The following is a 21,085-nucleotide window of genomic DNA, read 5'->3' on the forward strand; positions in this document are numbered from 1 at the left end:
TTCATAAAATGGAAATAAAATTGATTCACTCCAGCAGTAGGGCATCATTAAATTTTTCAATAGAGTAAAACCTATGAAGTGGAACAACCTTGGCGGTTGTACACACTTGGAGTTCAACCTGGGTTGGTCCCATCAGGGTTTTATGCTGCCGATCATCCAGGACTGAAATCAGCTGATACTGAGCACATGGATTCGTTCAGGGGCGTCACTAGGTTCTGGAGGGGGGGCCGAGCCCCCTGGAGATGCACAGGATATGAATGAATGTAGTAGACATTCAAAAAAATCCAAAAAACAAATAAGGAACAAGAACCGGGATATAACTTTCCCACTTTTGGACAGATTTAGTAGAGATACTCAATTGTTTTAGGCCACCATTACATTTACACAAGTACACACAATCTACACTGCAAAACCGCATTCTGTCATCTATCATCATTATTCTTCTTCTGATTATTATGGCTAGTATTATCCTGCTTGTTGGCTTGCTTATTAGCCTGCTTTCGCCCTATTGTATGAAATTTGTCAGAGATTTTTTTAGTAAAAAAAATCAATAAAAAATCTCCAATTATTTAGGGGGGCTTAGAGGTGCCAGAGGTGCTATATATAAGGGGACTTACTAATGACTAGGTAATTATGAATATAATGAGTAATTTGTGGCATGTGTTGGCAGTTAAGTTCCACACGGCAGACATGATTGATAGGTACTGTGTGAACAATCACTGTAAAGAGAAGATGAATGTAGACAGGAAGTTACATAGGAGGCAAACGGATGTAAGCAGAGTCACATTCAAAGCAACTTCTTGGTTAACTTCTTTTTACACTTGTGTGACAGTTAAGAATGATGGGACTCCAAACATCAGCTGTGTAGATAAGAAAGGGTTCATGATGGCTTCAGTTTGGCCCTGGATTGGCCCCAGATTACTTCTATTCTATGTGATCCCATGTTTCCGAATTCGAACACACGGTGGTCGGCCAACATCCCCAGAGGAACCGCTCCAGCGTACATGCAAAGCCGGTCAAAAGGAACACGCTCATGACACGCAACCCTGAATATCTCATTAGTTTTTCCATGGTATTGAAAATGTCAGGCTTTATTCTTTGAATGCAGTTGTACCACCTTAATGAGAGTCATCTCCTGCTCAGCAATTCCTGGATCAACACTTTTCTAATTAAAAAATACACTTGTTGCCAGCAATTAACTACAGCAGGACTGCTGCAGCGCACCAACAAGCCGACAGATCAATGTGTTTTGTTAGCATTCCCACCCCACTCCATACGTCAGGACTGTGGCATCATTTTGGTGTCCAACTTTGGATGTTATGCAGACTCGGTTTTTGTTTTTGCAAAGTAAATGCGGGTATTGTCATTTTTTTTCTGTCTGGAAATAAAAGTTTTACAGTCTGCAGGCAATGTTTGTCCTTGCTCTTGCAGCCGACGCCATCAGCTTATGAGTTTAAACTTTAACACCATGCATCAAAATAGCCCGAGGTGAAAAATATGATTTAGTTACTTCTGTATATTTCCCACTCTGACAAACTCCTCAGTGTGACTACACAGTCATATGATATGTACATCCACAAGGTCAAATATTCAGCATGCACTGATTCGGTACATCGGGGAACACTGCATGTATTCCTAAACTGATTTTTCAATATGGAAGCTTCAGTTCAATTTGAGGCATACCAAGTTCCCACATGGAAGGACAGACGGTGCGCATCGTATTACACGTCTACTCGTTAAACAAATATTATATTTATGGCCAGATGTTTTGAGAATGACAGACGTATTGGTTTTCCTAAAGTATGCTGCTTCATGTGTTGGAAGTTCATTCATTTATTCATTTTCTACCGCTTAACCTCACGAGGTTCGCAGGGGGGGTGCTGGAGCCTATCCCAGCTGTCTTGGGGCGAGAGGCGGGGTACACCCTGGACTGGTGGCTAGCCAATCACAGGGCACATATAGACAAACAACCATTCACACTCACATTCTATGGACATTCACCAATTAACCTAGCATGTTTTTGGAATGTTCCACCAACTTTTGCCAGTGTTTATCTCCATTTCAATCTGTTTAGTTTTACGTCAAACACATTTATTTCCTTTTTCTAACAAAAGAAAACAAGTTAGCATGAGCTAGCTAACAGTGCACGTCATTGGGAGGTGCCTATTTTGACTCCGAAGCCCTCTAAAAAAAGAAAAAAAAAACATTTTATCCTTTGTGTGATCATGTAATAACAAGTGCAGTGATAACATGTCATACTTACATTATCCTGCCGTTTTTTGATTATTTGAAATATTACCGAAATTTGATTTAGCCCAGGAGCTTACGATATTTCCGTCAACAACAGTAGCATAGAAACATCGACGACACAAAGTCCACTCTCATTGGGATGGCTGTGTCTTCCAGCACAATACTTGTGCTCCAGTCATCAGTCAAAAAATGCTCACAACAAACAATTGTCTTGTTAAGTCTTCGTAGCGTAGGTCAGTAAGGATAATTCATAATGGCGCCTACAGAGAACATACTAACTTTTATTTCTAAAATCACAAATACTTCAACTTGCTGATATAGTTCATCTTCAAACAGCTAAAATAATGCATAAGGCAAAAAATAACCAATTAGCTAAAAATGTCATCCAATGCTTCTCTACAAGAGAGGAGAAATATGATCTCAGGGAAGAAGTACATTTGAAACACTTCTATGCTAGGACTACGTTAGCGTTAGCATAGCATTTCAGTATGTGGAATCAAACTATGGAATGGATTGAGTAAGGAAATCAAACAATGCACAACGATGACAATTCAAGAAACAATACAAGCAGTTGATGTTTGCTAAATACAAGGATGAAGAGTCTTGAACCAGTCATGATGTGCTATATATATCACTATATTGACACTTACTATGGTACCCATTATGGCATTGGATGCTCATGTCACCTCCTACTTCGGTACCAGGTACATTATTTAAAAAAAAACCTTGAACTGTATTATGGAAAGCAGGAAGTGAACAAATGTAACAGTTAGTGATTGTAAAAGTACCAGATGGAGGGGTAGGATTTAATAAGCTTTGCTTCTTCCTACTCCTTTTGGACATGTGGAACTGTGAACTGATTATGGGATGCACTCAATTGTAATCTGATGCACGTTCAAATGAAATTAAACCATTACCATTACCATATGTCTAAAGTTGACAAAATGCATGTAGACAAATGTCATGAACGAGAGAAGAAATTGACTTTCTTGTATTTCTTGTATTTTCTTGAATTGAGTTTCTTGGAAACCACAAGGCAGATAATTATAAGCAGCTGGTGGCAAACCTCCTGAAACCCTACAAATATGTCACTGAAGATACACCTTTAGCATTTCCATGTAGATTTCTTTCCCTTGAACTGTGGAGAAGTGGAGAAGTGAGCGATGAGTACGGGGAAGTATTCCACCAGGACATTGCAGCTACCGGAGAAAAGATATCAGGGAAAGTGGAATCCATCTATGCTCGCTGACTACTGTTGGGATGTTCTCAGGGATAACCCTGCTGCTGAGTACAAGCCAAAAAGCCTCCTGAAGACCCCCAATAAAGGGAACTTTCTTGTTTTAAGCGATTTTGATGCAAGAATATCTTAACCACTAGCATAGTTAGCAATTGATGTTCAGTTTATCTTATCACGATCCATTAAATTTTGCCACTTTGTAACAATATTGCTGTAGCAATATAATATTAGCTCTTAATAATAACATTAGCTCAAGTTTTTTGTTTTTTTTGTTAGGGCTGTAGTGTCAAAATGTTGTGCATTGTTAGCTAGCTCATACTAGCGTGTTTTTTGTAGGCAGAACGTACAGAAAAGGGAAAGACATATATGTTCTTATGTCACATAAAAAAGGTGCAGTTTTCCTTTACACATACAAAGAGGGAACGCAAACATCATTGACGAATGAAAAGTGTAAAAAGAAATGAGCCACTGTCAAGCAAAGCAGCTTCACTTTCAAACAATTGACAACGCAGTCAGACGTTAAGTTATATAGCAGGAAAACATCGACGTAAGAGAAGCCAGCGATTCATTTATCACGAGATGTACACAGACACACGTGTTTTTGCTTTGTTTTGATTGAGGTTTTGTTATAAAAGCATTAGTATTTTAAATAGAACACAAATGGAATATTTGGCTCCCAGTCATACCACCAGCACCACTAGAGAGTTCTCGGGAGAAATACTTTATAAACAAGCCAGGAGAGTAAAGCAGGCTGTCAGGGATTACTGTGGAAGCAGAGAAATAATTAAAAACAACCTCATTTCCTGCAAAGGCACATAAGCAGACATTTGTATGTACACTAGAGGGGGGGCTGGCAGTGATGTATAGCGGTGATGACAAGATCATTTATTGTCTTTGCTGCAGAAGCACGATCAAATGATTCATCTTGTTCTATTCTTTTGCTTTTCCCTGCACTCCCTGATGACCTTTAACCCTCCCGTTTGTCACAATTTCCTGTTGTTGACTGCTTGTTTCGTTAGTGGGGATCCCTCCCCTTAATTAACATGGAAGCCACGAAGGGGGAGAAATGACCGCACGACACCAGTCCTTAGTTGTAAGTATGATTTCTTTAGCGGGAGATGTGTTCCCTCGGCGACTTAGGCCGGCCGCCGTTCATTTGGTTCCCGCATGAAAAAATGCAGGCTTCTTCACAGCTGACCCCCTTTTCCTTCCACATTCCTCCCTTCTGGATTTACTCACCGTTCATGTCATCATTCCCTCACCGTCTATCTCTTCTCTTCCCACAATTCCCTGACTAAAAACAAATTTAAATGCAAACAAGGCAAAGCTGCCCCGCTCGTCCTCCCACAGGAAAGACATTTAAAAAAAAAAGCAAATGAGAACAAAAATCATCACAATCTCTTCCAGTCGTGCGTGGCTTGCAGACGAGGCGATAAGATGCACAAATCACATTTGCTCTTAACGTTGTTTGCGACAGTAATCATTCATGGATTCCACTCGGCAGGGAGATTGTCTTCCCGTACACAATTACGGCCATGTGAATCAGGCGGCCAAGCGTCGCTCAGACGTCAGTCCGAGGAACGTCCAATGCGCCCGTCAGGCGTGAAAAGAAGCATTTCAAAAATGCTGTTTACTGCTTTTTTCCCCCTCTTTCATGTTTTGATTGCCGCAGCTAAAGTAGGTGCCAACGCAAATTAAACCCAACACTTCAAACCACACAGACCTGCCAAGCTGGAAGACATTTCATGAGTAACCACCCCCCCCCCATACCCTCCACTTTAACTTTTTTTTTTCATTTTAAGAAAACTGCTAAAGGTTAAGATTTAAAGATGTTAATATTTCAACTTTTTCTCCTTACATGACGCCTTTTGTTCAACTTTTCTCATTTTTGATGGTTAATTTTATTTCTACATTGTACGAGGGCCAATAAAAAACGAGTCATGGCGCTCAAACGGCCCCCGGGGACACTTTGGACACCCCTCTTCAGCTCTTCATCTGAGTGTGTGATGTAACACCAAATCTCATCAACGACAGTGGAACCTCAGTTAGCATACACCAGTGCTTCTCAAATAGTGAATGGGAGAGGGGGGGGGTCTCAGGGGGGGACACGAGAGGCTTTTCATTTCAATGCAGACCTACCAACATGTACAAATTTATAGTACTCAACATGCAATTTGACTCTTCATGCAATTTGCTTGTATGCACTCCATTTTTTTGGTTTCATTTTTACTTTCAGTCTGTACTGTACAGATAAATGAATAAATATTATTAGTTTCTCTAGTATTTAAAATGGGGGGGGCATGAAAACATTTCTGTACCTTGGGGGGGGCATGAAAGAAAATATTTGAGAAGCACTGGCATAGGCCTTGGTTAACATACATTTTTCGGTTAGCGTACAATATGGGACACGTCTTGCCATGTTATTAATACAACTGTGTCCTTAATGTATTGTTACGTCCTTGTTTGAAGCCTCTAATTTCATGTATTAGCCAGCTGGAAACAGGAAGCGGAGGTCATCAGCGGTTGTCTCTGTCATTCTTTCCTGAAGGGGGCGTTACATCCCGACGTACGTGCTCCTACGTGCAAAATCGCAAGAGACGCATGTGGCCCACACGGATTTTCAAACCCGCAGACAGCAGGCAAAGCCTGTAGGGAGAAGATTGGGATGCAAATTATTTTCTGCTTGCACACAGCCAGGTCAGTTATTATTTATAATGCGAAAAATGTATTTGGTTCGAGTACGTTTTGGTTAGAGTCGTACCTTCTGTAATGGTGTAATAGTTATTATTATGTATAATATCTACCAGTTTTAATGTAATCTAATTATGAAAATCTGTAGCCAAATGTTGCAACAGGTACTGAAATAACTGAGCTGTCTTTTTGGTAGCCGTAAATAGGCTAACTGATCGGGGAGGGGGCAGACAGTGCAGTGTATTGATTGGAGGAGAAGGAATGGCCACTTTCAGAACGGGAAGAGAGAAGACAAGCTCATCTTCTCCATGTCCAGAGTAAAGATGTGCGCTTGTTTGTGGTGAACAGATGGCTGCAGAGCGCGCACAGGTGTGACGACAGGCGTTGAACACGAGCTACTTCCCGTGGAGGTCGATTGACATCTTCCGCTAGCACACATGCACCCAAGCAGCGCACGTGAAGTGGTGGTGCGTCTATCAATTACTCTCTTTGTTCAGAGAAAATGAAGTCAGGTCCCCCGTGTATCTCTTCACATCCTCTTTAGGGCTGTATCAGACCACAGCATCCCATAATACTCACTCACGTGTACAAAAGAAACACCATGTACCTTCCAGCTCATTGCCTCCACCACTTGCAGGTTCATGAATAACCATTTCACAGTTAGACGACGTTCTGTAATTAGCGCTGCCGTCTAAAGCCGCTCTCGTTCAATTAAGTCCACAATGAGCGCTGCCACCGAGGAGCTTACATAACGCTCGCCATCCCTTAAGTTTGACACCTCGGCCGTGACCCAGTGGGTTATTTTCTAGATCAGCTATGGCAGCGGTTCCCAAAGTGGGGTACGCGTACCCACAACGTTACGTCAATTGTTCCTTGCTCTGTGTGCATCAAATCAACAAAGAAGTGACTTAAAGGGGACCTATTACACTTTTTCCACTTTTCTGACCTATAAATGTCGTTAGAATGTTGTATTCTCGAGTTTTGCATATTTGGAAGTGAGCCCTGAAAGGAGTTTGGGATGACTCAAAACACTCGATTTCAGAGGGCGTTGCAATACTGTTCCTTTGTGATGTCACAGACGACCTGGCTTCCTTATGGGCGTGGCTGGAGGCCCTCTCTGCCGAGCTGTTCTCTGTTTACGTTGCTAGCAGTGGCTCATAAATAGTGTTTCTTTGCGTGTAAGGGAAAGATACATTTGTTTACAATTCCTAAAGATGCCACCATCAGGCACCAGTGGTTGGAGTTTGATTCCTACCAGCAAAAGAAATGCGTTTTAATCTGTCAATCGCACTGGACTGTTTTGTGAACATGGGCCATTATGCAGCTGGACTAGACGACAACCTTGCTGAAGCCTGACGCTTCATTTTCCAATGTTACTTGGTCGTGTGGAAGAGTCAGAAGGGATCTGCTCAGTCCTTCAGTGGAGCAGGACAGTGATAGTAATCTGCCACTACTGAACTGCTCTTCTGATGCCGTGCATTGGATGGTGCTGGTTGTCCATGATGGAAAGGAGCCTCCTCAAGCGTCCTTTGCTCTGCGACATATGTCAGGCTGTCCAGCTCAGTGCCAATGACAGAGCCTGCCAGGAGTACACTAGCTACCGCAGTCTGGGAAAAGATCTCTTGCAGCTTTTTGCATACGTTGAAGGACACCAGGACAGACTTTCCTGCCAAGAGCATCTATGTTGGCACTCCAGTCCAGTTTATCATCCGGACGCAGTCCCGGGTAATTATAGGTGTGAACGACCTCCATTTTGTGTGTCCATTTCCCTGAGGTGCGGGGGGTTTGCGTTGCACCAGTTGAAAACGTCCCGGATCAGTTTTCTGTACTCATGAGGTCTTCTTGGATTTCGGAATCCCTCATAAAACAGTTTGTTCACATTACTAAGGTCAAATCATATGCAGCAATGTATGATGTGAATAAGTTCCAACCGTAATAAAGTCCAAAGTCATCGGACAGCGTCAATATTTTGCCTATGAAATTTCTGTGACGTTGGATGAAATGAGGCTGGTCTTTTTTACCATTGACTCTGCACTCGTGCTTTTAGTGTAGTTTGACTGCTGTGGGCGGTCACTGTCACAATAACATGTCATTTCCACAGCGGGGAATCAATTTGTTATCGTGGTCACCGTTGACAGTTTGAGCGGTCATCATTATACGGTGTGTGTGATGCTTTCACCAAAAAACTTCTTCTTCTGCCAAAAGAAGATAAAAGGACGATTACCCGGATGAACTGTAACACAAGAGGCGATGTAAAGTTCAGATAAAGACACTTTTGACGCTAATCGGGCCTGAAAATCTCCCCCAGTGCAGACTGTTGTAGCCTGAAGGTGAGATTACTGGACCTGCCGTCTAAAGTCTTTCTACTTCTCACAAAGCAAGCTAATGAACACGAGTCCATCTCGACCAGGAATATAATTGTGTCTTTTACTGCAGCCTCGATAATTAAAAAGACCCATTTGAAGGTTTTTATATACGGAGTAGAATTCTTTTTTCAATGTCCTGTACGGCCGTTCAAATTCTATTCTGTTGTAATGCAACGACTTACAATAAAGTTGGAACAATAAAGTTGGAACATAGTTTAAATCCTATCAGTCCCGCACATCCACTTCCTGATCAACTTAAATTCAAAGATGGAGGTGTTAGAAGATGTGCTTCTTTTACCAATGTTCCCAAGTTTTTCTATCATTTTTTTTTTCAGATGGAAAGTTCTTCAGAAAGTTCTTCACCAGAGTCAGTCAGAGTTCAGGGTAAAGTTGTTGGCACCTTTGTTCTTAAATCCATTTTGTCATACATTGACATGATTTTATTTTGAAAAAAAGGCTTAGAGAATAACGTGATACATAAAGCTCTGGAAGAATCTAAGAAAGCACCTCAAAGGTTTATGAATTGAACATCTTTTCATGTGTGACATCCATCCCATTCCAGCACGTGTTGAAAGACGCAATAAATAAATCAAAAGTTGATCATTTTGCCGGCCTGGATAAATGTGCGTGTTGGTTTTATAGCTGAATGAATGTCGTGAGTGAACCCTCCTGTTAGTTACTCAGTCTCTTTGTCTCAGTGACGAGTGGCGGGGCTGCAAGCCAACGTCGCACAGCAGCAGCGATCCGTGTGGACTGTGTCTAAATCCGGGGTCTGCAGCCTACAAATATGTCCTCCTTCTCCATCGAATAGAAGCCTACATTCAGACCGTGTTCGCCGTGTTTATGTAAAAACAGGACTCTTAATATTACAAGATGAGGTCGTTGGTTTTTGTGTGCATCACGTACATGTTTTATTGGGAAAGTCTGGGTGTTAACTTTTATGAATGTTTGGACTTGTGTTGATGGGATGTTTTGTTTACATTTCTTTTTGCTTCAGTCTGTATACTGCTGAAACTACTGCTCTTGGGTTTTTCATCTTCTGTATTAATTGCAAAGATTCAGGCCTGAGAATTGATACACTGTATTCTGCTTCATATGTAACTACAATTATTTAAAACAAATCTAGCAAATGGCAGCAAGTGCTATTTTACACACAAATAAGAATACGGTGACTGTTATTGAACATGTATTTCAAATAAAGCACGGTGTCTTGTCACTGGGGCATCATTATGTGGACTGGTGCATGTCTCCACTGTTCGAAAATACTCATTATCACGCAGGTGATAAAGTAATACGTACATTAAAAGTTATAAATACTACGTAGGTATAGTTGAGGTGTTGAAATGATCCTTAACTGCTTATATCTATAAACACATATAGTCAAAACTAATAAATAAATAAAGTAACTATGAATATTACTATTGTTTAATATACTGTATCAGGTTTTAACCGATTCTGGAAGATCTAGAAAGTTTTCTGTGCAGTTTCTGTGCTCTATAGGAGTCCAAAAATGAACTCAAAGGACCAAAAATGAGCATATTAAATGAGCACTTTAAGAACAGGCCAATGGGACCTAAATCATTGCCTGTGTAGTTAAGAAAGGCATTAGAATTTCCTACAGGAAAAAATTGGATGGACCAGCTTGTGATTCCCAAAGCTGGGATAGGCTCCAGCATAACCATAACCATTTGACTTAATATAAAATAAAATCCAGACTTCTGAGATCTCTGAGGAGGCCTTCATAGACAACTGAAGAAAAAAAATTTTAGTCATATGACAACACAACACCAGCTGAATGTCTCGCTGAGGTTAAAGTTGATTTCTTAAAAAAGTCCAGCATTCCCAGTAGACACGGATGCTGCTGTGACCACCCACGAGTCCTTGCAGTCAACACACTGCAAATTCTTCATCAAAGTGGCGCCTGTGTCGCGGGAGCCAAGAACATTTTTGGTGTGTCACCTCAGCCTTCCTCTGCCAACACGCTCGCTAACTGGACGCCGTCCCAGTGCACTGGGAGAGTGAGTATTCCGTAAAAATGAGCAAGGTTGGAAATATGGCAAATCATAATGCACAGTAAGCAGCACCTCAGTGCAGAAAATACATCACCCTGAACGGGTGCATGCAGAGTGCCAGAATCAGCAGCAGGCAGGCAAAGCGAGAGGACGGGGTCATTCATTTGAAAGGAAAAACACAAAACAGGAATGAGGAACAAATTGTAACAAAGCTCACAACAAACCACCATGTGCATTATTAACCGAAACAAAAAGACCAACAAAAGACCTGTTGCTAGGTGAAGCAGGTGAGCAGCGCAAATGTGAAAATATCGCTGTTGCACCTGGCCAAGCGGTTAGCATGTAGGCCACAAGACCTGGGTTGGAATCTCCCGGTCAGCTGGGATAGGCTCCGATATAGTACCCGTCACCCTAGTGAGGATAAGCGGCATAGAAAATGGATTGGAACCTGTCAAATATAAGTGGGGTGAGAAATTCTGCTTTCCACCACATGCCCCGCCCCCGACTGTGGCACACCCGTTTTAGTTTACCGACATTCTTCTTTTATTTTGAAGGGGTGACTTTACCGGCTTCAGATAGCAGCGGTTCTGGCTGGCGACGCTATGTTGCCCCTTGCTTTTATTTCATATTTTTGTAGTGAAATAACACGTTTGGTGTCCAGTATAATTAATATAATTAATTAATTAATTAATTTTAATTACATTCAATAATACATTTTCATTCATACATTTTTATTACATTAATAATTGCTGTTGTAATTGACTTATTTTGCCTTGTAATTATCCTGAGGGCTGAGGCCCAGTGGCACATCACATGGTGGGCGTTGATCATGTTAAAGCAGCTTAGGAGCGTGAGTGCCCCGCCTGTCGGCGGCGCCCGTCTGCCACGCATGCTTTCTTAATAAGCAAATGAGGACTGAGCATGAATAAATAAGATTTTTTTTTTCTTTCCCCCCTCACGGCTCCCCCTTGGGAATGCCGCCATGTGGCCCATAGCTAGAACCGCCACTGGCTATTGGATGTATTTTACACTGAGCGGATGGCAGTGTTGCCAACTTGGCAACTCTGTCACTAAATCTGATGACATTCCAAACCCTCTTGGCGACATATTTTCTCAAAAGCGACAACTTTTTCTGGCGTTGTCGGAGAATTTGGGGACTTAAAAGTGAAAGCACGTATTGTTCTACAGTTTTTATTCTCACTGAGGTCTCACTGACAGGTCCGCCCTGCCCCAGTGCAGTCACAAGTCGTCAGGTCCGCAGCTTCAATTCCTACTCATTACACTCAAGTCTCATTCAGACTCAGTCACTTACCTGTCAGTGTGGTATAACGTGTGATGGGAGCAAGTTGCGTGATGAGTAAACAAGTAGTCCTAAGTGCAAGATAAATGGTAGCGGCTGGAGGCCAGTCCAGTGAATTATTATGCTGTCGAGAATTTGAGAAACGCTGGCTGAGAGCAAATATTACATTTATTTTGTTTTGATGAAGTGATGGCCAATTTGAAATGATCAAACAAGAATAAGGTTTATTTGTAGTTCTAAACATATTTAATGTCTTTTTACTTTTAGTCTCTCCCACAAGCTCATGCTTTCTTCCTACAGCATCTGTTACATCCTAGGTTCCCACTAACACCCACAATTACGAGTGTGCATGAATGCCTCATAGTGCAGTGTGCACAGTCCGAGGCATCATTAGTCTGTGGTTCCTTCCAGGGATGTCAAACTACATTTCTGAATATCAAAAGTATTAAAAACCTAAAAACATAGTTGCCCTTTTGGAAAAAATACTAAAAATAGTAGTTCCTGTTTCCTCAGACCTGGTTCCCCAATATAACGCATTTTCAGGTTGTGACAAAACGCGCATGACAACACATGAATGTGTTTTTATGTCTAAAAACAACTTTTGGACTTTTTTTGGGGTTGTGGGGGGCGCTGGAGCCTATCCCAGCTGTCTTCGGGCAAGAGGCGGGGTACACCCCGGACTGGTGGCCAGCCAATCACAGGGCACATATAGACAAACAACCATTCACACTCACATTCATACCTATGGACAATTTGGAGTGGCCATTTAACACACAGAGATGGCCGAGGGTGGAATGGAATCCTGGTCTCCTAGCTGTGAGGTCTGCGCGCTGACCATTATTAACCATAACAATTAGTTATTAGTTAACAATTAGTCGCCTATTAACATAGCATGTTTTTGGAATGTGGAATTGAACTCGGGTCTGTTAACTGTGACGGCCCTGCACGCTCCACCGTGCAGCCCTGGACTTTTTTTTATATCAACCCAAAAACATCAAATTCATGAGTCGTGTAACCTGAAAGAGTCAGGCCAGATTATGCATTTCCCAGCATGCTTTGCTGTAGTTAAAATGATTACCTTTGACTGTGTTACGCCTCTTTAACGTCTAATTTTGCACGGACGGGGTGTACTAGTTAAAGTGCTGCCGTGTACAACTAAATAAATGATTCTGACTTTTGGTCTGACACCCTTATGAAGAATGGTTCCTGCCGGATACAATATTGTTTCCACTTCTAAAATGAAAATGCCAGAGGAGTTGCTTAATTACGCATATCGCTTTAAGCACTTTGTTTGATAAGGTCCGTGAGGCGGGCCAACTCAATGCTATTTTCCAAACCAGATTATGCCCCTCGTCCTGCGTTTTGACACATGTGCTATAAAATATATCTTTGTGCTTCCATTCCAGGTAACGTGTTTGTGGTGAGTTTGGCCTTTGCCGACCTGGTGGTGGCATTCTACCCGTACCCGCTGGTTCTCTACGCTCTATTCCATGACGGCTGGGCGCTAGGAAACATTCAATGCATGGTAAGTCCTCAGAGAGAGGACAGCACGTGTCCAGCGGTCCGACACTTCACTGATGACTCTTCGATTTCTGCTCAGGTCAGCGGTTTCCTCATGGGCCTGAGCGTCATTGGTTCCATCTTCAACATCACGGGCATCGCGGTGAACCGATACTGCTACATCTGCCACTCCTTCTCCTACAGCCGGCTGTACAGCTACCGCAACACGCTGCTGTTCGTCGCCTTAATATGGCTGCTCACCGTGGTGGCCATCGTGCCCAATTTCTTTGTGGGCTCGCTGCGCTACGACCCCCGCGTCTACTCTTGCACGTTCGCCCAGAATGTCAGCAGCTCCTACACGGTGGCGGTGGTGGTGGTGCACTTCCTGGTGCCCATTGCCGTGGTCACCTTCTGCTACCTGCGCATCTGGATTCTTGTGATTCAGGTCAGTGTGGACGTAAGTCTGAGCAGTGATTTGTGACCGTAGAGGCGCGAGGCAGGTACTGATGGGCCAAAGCAAATACGCCCAAAAACGTGGCAGCGGCTGTAAATAGTGCTGGGCTCAGCGGACCAAAAAGATCCACAACTGGGCCGAATGACACAGGGCAGGTTGCACGCTGTCTTTCTCGCAATGGGGAAATGACGACCTTTTAATTTTTGACCCTTTTGCTGGATGAGTCAGCGTAAATTCAGTAAATGCCACGAGCTTCCATTGAAATCCTCTGTGACACGTAACATTTAGCTTGACCATCTTGATCCATAATGACTGAAGATGTCTCGCTACCTGTGTCGGACCTGCACGTGCGCAAATGTCAGTGCACATGCGCTAAAGACCCTGAGAAAAAAGACAAGACTTATTATTGGATTGCAAAGGTAGTGACCCGTACGAGGCCGGAACCAGTAGTGCTTCAAGTCAAATGATGGAGTGAAAGAAAAAGCCTTTTTTGTCGGAAACAAAAGGCGTAAAACAGCACTGCAGCATCGCTATCTCATTTATTGCTCTCCAAAACAGGCCTTGGAAATTAAAAAATTACTTCAATTGTAAAAATAATTAACTTCATGACAAAAAAAAGGCATGAAACGATCAACTTAAAGTGCCCCGTTTTGGGATTAGAGTATAATAAAGCTGAGTTCTTAAATGCAAACACAAATTCATTCTTTTGTTTTACAGTCCGTCTCTCTCAGTTGCAATAAAACTACCATAAACATTCTGCACTGTTTAGGGTACAGGTGTCAAACCCATGACCCAAAGCCAGGCTGGGCTATTTTCCTGGCCTTAATTACTTTTGACGGAAAAAAAATACTGCCTGCAATTGCAGCTTTTCTTAACTGGACATTATTCGATGCAAGAAGCTGTCCTCTGCAACCTCAAACCTTTTTGTATTCAATGCTATAATTGTTTTTGATATCTGCTTGTCACCTTGACTTCTGTTCCTAAGCATCTGTTTGTTGGTAAACAATGGCAATAATGGTTTTATTTCATTTGAACATGCATCAGATTAAAATTGAGTGCATCACATAATATAATAATATAATATAATACATCTAATACATATATAATAATGAGGTTATTATACATTTATATGTATCATTTATATGTATACATTTATATTTATATGGTTTTGGGGTTACTGCAATGTGGCAGCCATATAGTTAGAGCTGCAAAAAAGCCGCAAAAAGCCAAAGAAAAATCAAAACTAAGGATGTTCCCTACCGATCCCCATAATCCATGAGTGAAATCAGCACATACTGATACCAATATGGATACCGATACCAATACCGATACCAACACATACAGTCTAAATGTTAAACTGTACCACTGGATACGTATATGAGGGGTCACCAAGTCCAGGGCTGCACGGTGGAGCGTGCAGGCCGTCACAGTTAAGAGACCCGAGTTCAATTCCACATTCCAAAACATGCTAGGTTAATAGGCGACTAATTGTTAACTAATAACTAATTGTTATGTTTAATAATGGTTAGCGCACAGACCTCACAGCTAGGAGACCAGGATTCCATTCCACCCTCGGCCATCTCTGTGTGTTAAATGGCCACTCCAAATTGTCCATAGGTATGAATGTGAGTGTGAATGGTTGTTTGTCTATATGTGCCCTGTGATTGGCTAGCCACCAGTCAAGGGTGTACCCCGCCTCTCGCCCGAAGACAGCTGGGATAGGCTCCAGCGCCCCCTTGTGAGGAAAAGCGAATGAATGATGAAAAAATGCAGAGGACAACTTCTAGCATCGAATAATGTCCAGTTAAGAGCTGCAATTGCAGGCAATACATTTTTTCAACATTTATTTTCATAGCTTATTTCAAGCCAGAACATGAGCGTATCCACAACCTCACCTGTTGTATTTCACAATGTATTTATATATAGTCTTCTCACATTATTAACTAAAAAACCTGAACGAAAAGCACCATTATCCGCCTCTGCTGGGCCCCTCCAGCCGCATCCGCTGCCTTCTGACCGCAGATGCAGCTGACTCCCGCATCTGTGCCTGGAAAGGAGATCAGTGTGATATCAATGTACGCAAATGCTCACTCGTCACATGTCACACTCGTAGCCGATGTAGCCCTGCACACAACAAAAGTTCCTCCTGCACTAAAAGTTCTACATAGTGTCTGATGTCGATACTGTCCTTTTTCGCTGATATCGACTGATACCAATCTGTGGCCCATCGATCAGAGCACCCCTAATTAAAAATATGCGCATATGAGTTGTAAAATTGTGAACGTCACGTACAACAGGGTTCAAGTCTTAACTGTGATGCACAGTAAGTGTAAAAAGAAGCCAACCATTGTTCACGGTAAACGTGTCGTGGTTTGCAGGTGCGACGCAAAGTCAAGACGGAGGAGAGCCCTCGCCTCCGACCCAGTGACCTTCGTAACTTCATCACCATGTTTGTGGTCTTCGTGCTCTTCGCCATCTGCTGGGCACCGCTCAACCTGATCGGCCTGGCGGTGGCCATCAACCCGTCTCGCGTGGGCCCGCTCATCCCTGAGTGGCTGTTTGTGGTCAGCTACTTCATGGCGTACTTCAACAGCTGTCTCAACGCCGTCATCTACGGCCTGCTCAACCGCAACTTCAGGAACGAGTACAAGCGTATCGTCACCTCCGTGTGGGTGACGCGGCTCTTCGTCACTGAGACGTCACGGGCCGCCACCGACGGTCGCAGCCTGCGCAGCAAGCAGTCGCCACCGCCAGCACTCAACAACAACGAGTCGCTCCGGGATCGCACAAACAAAGACTGAAAAAAAAACTCAACACCCAACTAAATCGTTGTTTTCTTCAAGTGCTCATTTCGTTAAGACTGCTTAGAGGCCGCATCATCCCAGGAGAACTGAGCTATGGGTTTGCGCCTCGGTGCCATTTCCACGACGACTCAAAAAAACAACGTGAATGCTACATTAAGATCACATGACACGTGTGATGTGCTTTCTCACGCGTGTTTCACTATGAGAACTGCAACTTCCAAAGCCTCAAATTGTCTAACTCGCCTCACTTGAATGCCACCTTAGTAACAAAGAACACAAGGGATGATGTCATGGTGCAACATGCTCTCTCGAGAATTTAGTAGGAAGTGATTAAAAAAAAAAAACAGCCCCAGAAGCCTTGTAAAAACATGGCGACAGCAGTTTAAGATTTTCTACTAATGATGGTGCACTTTTTTTTGTAGGAAATCCTCCTAAATTCTCGCAAGAGCAGCCTCCGGATGTGCAAACCATACCGTCCCGTCCTAGCTGGAGTCAGTGCAGCACTCAGAAGGACCAGAAACGTAGTAATGCTTAGTAAAAACACAATCAGGAAGTGATTTCCCACAAATAATGTGTGAGCAAACATGGCACAAACAGACGCTGCATGTGGTGAAGCAGGATGAGGGACGCCTCCTCTCTAAAGCCGGGTGTCCAAACTTTCTCCATTCAAGGTCAGAAAAATTCAATGACGGCACTTTGATAGATATTGCACCTTAAAGATACTAAAAGCAATCCAATATAGGCCTATACACTCATCCCTCGTTTATCACGGTTAATTGGTCCAGATTGATAAATATATTTCCACAAAGTAGAATTCCTTCAGGAATATTTTTGTTAGAAGGTTCGTACTTCGTAGCATAAAAAGCCTGTTAACCACCTTCTCAATATGGTTTTAATATTATGAGAGACAGCCAGACATGAAATAACACCCCTATTGTCACCTTTAAATTGGTATAACCCAATATGGTAGACACAATCACAGAAAATAATATTTTTTTACTGCCAGTTGGTGCAGTGGCTACATTACTGACACCTAGTTACTAGTGTTGACTACTACATATCACTGTTTTCAGTGCATTTTCCCAATGTTTAATATATGTATTTTAGCTCATTTAATCATTTGTATGCTTGGAAATGCTTAGTTGAGGCTAAAAATCTTTAAAATATGCTAAAATTTGCACATTTTTTGACTGATAATAAGCTGTAGTCAACCTTGGAACATCATGATTTATAAAGACATATATTATGGGAAAAAACCTGGCGTGGTACGACTATATGCTAGGCTAAGTATTTTAGTTTTGTGTTATAGTCGACAAAGCAAATTGGTATAATATGTCTCATGAATAATCAATTGATTATATTTTCAGAATATGCGCAGGGCCAAAGATGGCCGTGCACTGTGGTCACCCCTGATTGAAAAGCATCATGTCCATTAGCAATGTGAGGTGTAGACACGGCGTAACATTGTGTCAATAAGATTTCTAATTAAAGGTAAACAGCAGTGGATTTAAAGCTACTAAATAAATAGGATTTGACTATAAACACATTGCATGCTAATCAGCTCGCTGTCAATCTGTTCACACAACTTCTACATTCAGGATTCAATTCCTTGTTTATAGTTTTGTAGTAAAATGCAGTGATAGCACTGTAGTAGGAGTACCGTAATGGTATGAAGTTCAGTAAACATGACGCAGCACATGATTAGCTATATTACAGAATGTCATAATCCACATTGATTTAAATGAAGTACAGTAAAGTCTTGTTATATCGATATCGGTTAAAACGAATTACTACTTATTACGATACTATTTTCATTTCCCGGCAAATTTCTAGTCTTTTATGATATAATTAGCTCTGTTAGTACAATACCCGGTTATTATGATAATCCGGTTACTAGAATGCCCTTTTCATCTCCCGCCAGCCAATTTGGTCTGCTTATATTGATACAAAAGCAGCTTAAATCAATCTTTGCTTAAGGATTTCAATACCAAAAAAGAACACGGCGAACGGCTGCTTCCAGTCAACTTTATTTTTCACACTTCCACCACCAGAGTGCAGCACACACAGCGGAAAACACCCGTCCCTCGCGCCTACCCCTCCGGGTGGCAACACCTTCCCTATCGATAGTTCCGGGGTGAATTATGTCCCGGTAACCGGTAATCACTACAGTGTAAGTTTATTTTTATTTACTGTAGTACAAAATGTATTGTAGTACAAAAGCATGCTAGATACGCAATCCATGAACTCAAGGAGAAAATTACATACCATATCAAAGATCCACCCACTTTTAATGCAGTTCGGCGCAGGATCGGATATATGGATAGTCCGGTTATATCGGTATTTTTTCCGACTCCCGAGAATATCGATATAACGAGACTTTACTGTATATGTTTAAGCACTTAATACCAGGGATACAAGGATAAATGGGAAAGGTTGAAATATTGTTCCTAGTAACCCTTACAATAATAATACACTTGAACAACTTCAGCACAAAGCTGACATGCAGACTGTTTTCTCATTATATGACAGATAGCGAGAAAGATAGACACGTTATTAATCTCCAAGAGAATATCACATTACCAGCAGCTCTGGAAAAATATCACAATACGTAATGAGAAACAGAATGGGAATAAATAATTTCAAATTTGTTGTGCAATAATACATAAGTCCATTCCTGTGTGTGTTTTTATCACTCCCCATCTGTTGTGCTGAGAGGCCACATGGCGTATATATTTATAGATATATAGATATATATACACGGTGGTGGGAAAAAGGCTTTGTCCCCTTCCTGATGTCTCAGTATTTTGTATGTTTGTCACACTTCAATTTTCCATAACAAACTCATTTAAATATTAGTCAATGGCAACACAACTGAACACAAAATGCAGTTTTTAAAAGAAAGTTTTTATTATTAAAGGAGAAAAAAATCTGTGTGAAAAAGTGATTTTCCCCTAAAGCTAATAATTGGTCGGGCCACCCTTAGCAGCAACAACTGCAATCAAGCATTTGTGATAACTTGCAATGAGTCTCTTCCAGCGCTGTGGAGGAATTTTGTCCCACTCATCTTTGCAGAATTGTTGTCATTCAGCCACATTGAAGCACCTTTTTAAGGTCATGCCACAGCATCTCAATAGGATTCAGGTCAGGACTTTGACTAGGCCACTCCAAAGTCTTCATTTGGTTTTTCTTCAGCCATTCAGAGGTGGACTTGCTGGTGTGTTTTGGATCATTGTCCTGCTGCAGAACCCGAGTTGGTTTCAGCTTCAGGTCACCAACAGATGGCCGGACATTCTCCTTCAGGCTTTTTTGGTAGACAGCCGAATTCATGTTCTTTCCAGGTTCTGAAGCAGTAAAACAGCTCCAGACCATCACACTACCACCACCATATTTTACTGTTGGTATGATGTTATGTATCTGAAATGCAGCATTACTTTTACGCTAGATGTAATGGGAGACACACCTTCCAAAATGTTTTGTCTCGTCAGACCACAAAGTATTTTCCCAAAGGTCTTGGGGATCATCAAGATGTTTTCTGGCCTTCATGTTCTTTTCGTTCAGCAGTGGTTTTGGTCTTGGAACTCTGCCATGCAGGCTGTTTTTTCCCAGTGTCTTTCTTATGGTGGGGTCATGAACACTGACCTTAACTGAGGCCACTGAGACCTACAGTTCTTTGGATGTTGTTGTGGAGTCTTTTGTGACCTCTTGGATGAGTTGTCGCTGCGGTCTTGGGGTCATTTTGGTTGGACATTTGTTCGAATGTTTTCGCCATTTGTGCATAATAGCTCTCACTGTGGTTGGCTGGAGTCCCAAAGCTTCAGAAATGACTCTATACCTTTTTCCAGACTGACAGACATAAATTAATCTTAGTTAAGTTTTAGCAGAGGGACAATCACTTTCAGACACGGGATCATGTCGGTATGGATTTTTTTTTTCCCCCTTAACAATAAAAAGTTTCATTTAAAAACGCTTTTTCAGAGCACTATTTTCAGTATATGACCTTGGTGGTAAATATGGACATTCCTACCATACGTAGTATTTGGATGAGCAAAGATGTATTTATTATTTATTCATTAAGATGACACATTTTTAAAAAACACATTACATTAATGCATTTTATTTATTTAAAACTGTCAAAAATAGTTTTGACATAATTCGTTTATTAATAAGTATGGAAAATAACAAATTAATTATAGCTCATTAGCTCTTATAAAAGGTATGTAAAGGTTTTTAAAAATGAGTCTTTTGTATGTAGTGAAATATATGTAGGTAGCTGCCCGAGACTGGATTGCTTTTATTGTGTTTTATCAACTCCGATAAATAATGTAAATATCAAAGTGGCCCCAATACAATGTGGATATTACTATACCATAAATGATGAGATGGCAGCTTCCTCTTCCTCCTCCAACACGTGCAGCAGCGTCATGTTGGTTTATTGTTTTAATTTTTGTCATTCATGTATTTACAGATGGAG

The 21,085-nt window shown here is 41.7% G+C and overlaps 1 protein-coding gene across 1 annotated transcript in view; it reads left to right on the forward strand.

Annotated features, from left to right (window-relative positions):
• Positions 1-19,273, forward strand: part of mtnr1bb (melatonin receptor 1Bb) — a 62,915-nt gene extending 43,642 nt beyond the window's left edge. Inside the window, exons 2-4 of the mRNA XM_058086625.2 lie at positions 13,263-13,381; positions 13,457-13,801; positions 16,189-19,273. Of these exons, the coding sequence (XP_057942608.1) occupies positions 13,263-13,381; positions 13,457-13,801; positions 16,189-16,611 (887 nt within the window). The 3' untranslated portion in view covers positions 16,612-19,273. The remainder of the gene's footprint in view (positions 1-13,262; positions 13,382-13,456; positions 13,802-16,188) is intronic.
• The last annotated feature ends 1,812 nt before the right edge of the window (positions 19,274-21,085 follow it).

The sequence above is a fragment of the Doryrhamphus excisus genome, linkage group LG21, assembly GCF_037039965.1.
Source record: "Doryrhamphus excisus strain RoL-2023G ecotype Guam linkage group LG21, RoL_Dexc_Guam_v1.1, whole genome shotgun sequence".
Classification (NCBI taxonomy): Eukaryota; Metazoa; Chordata; class Actinopteri; order Syngnathiformes; family Syngnathidae; genus Doryrhamphus; species Doryrhamphus excisus.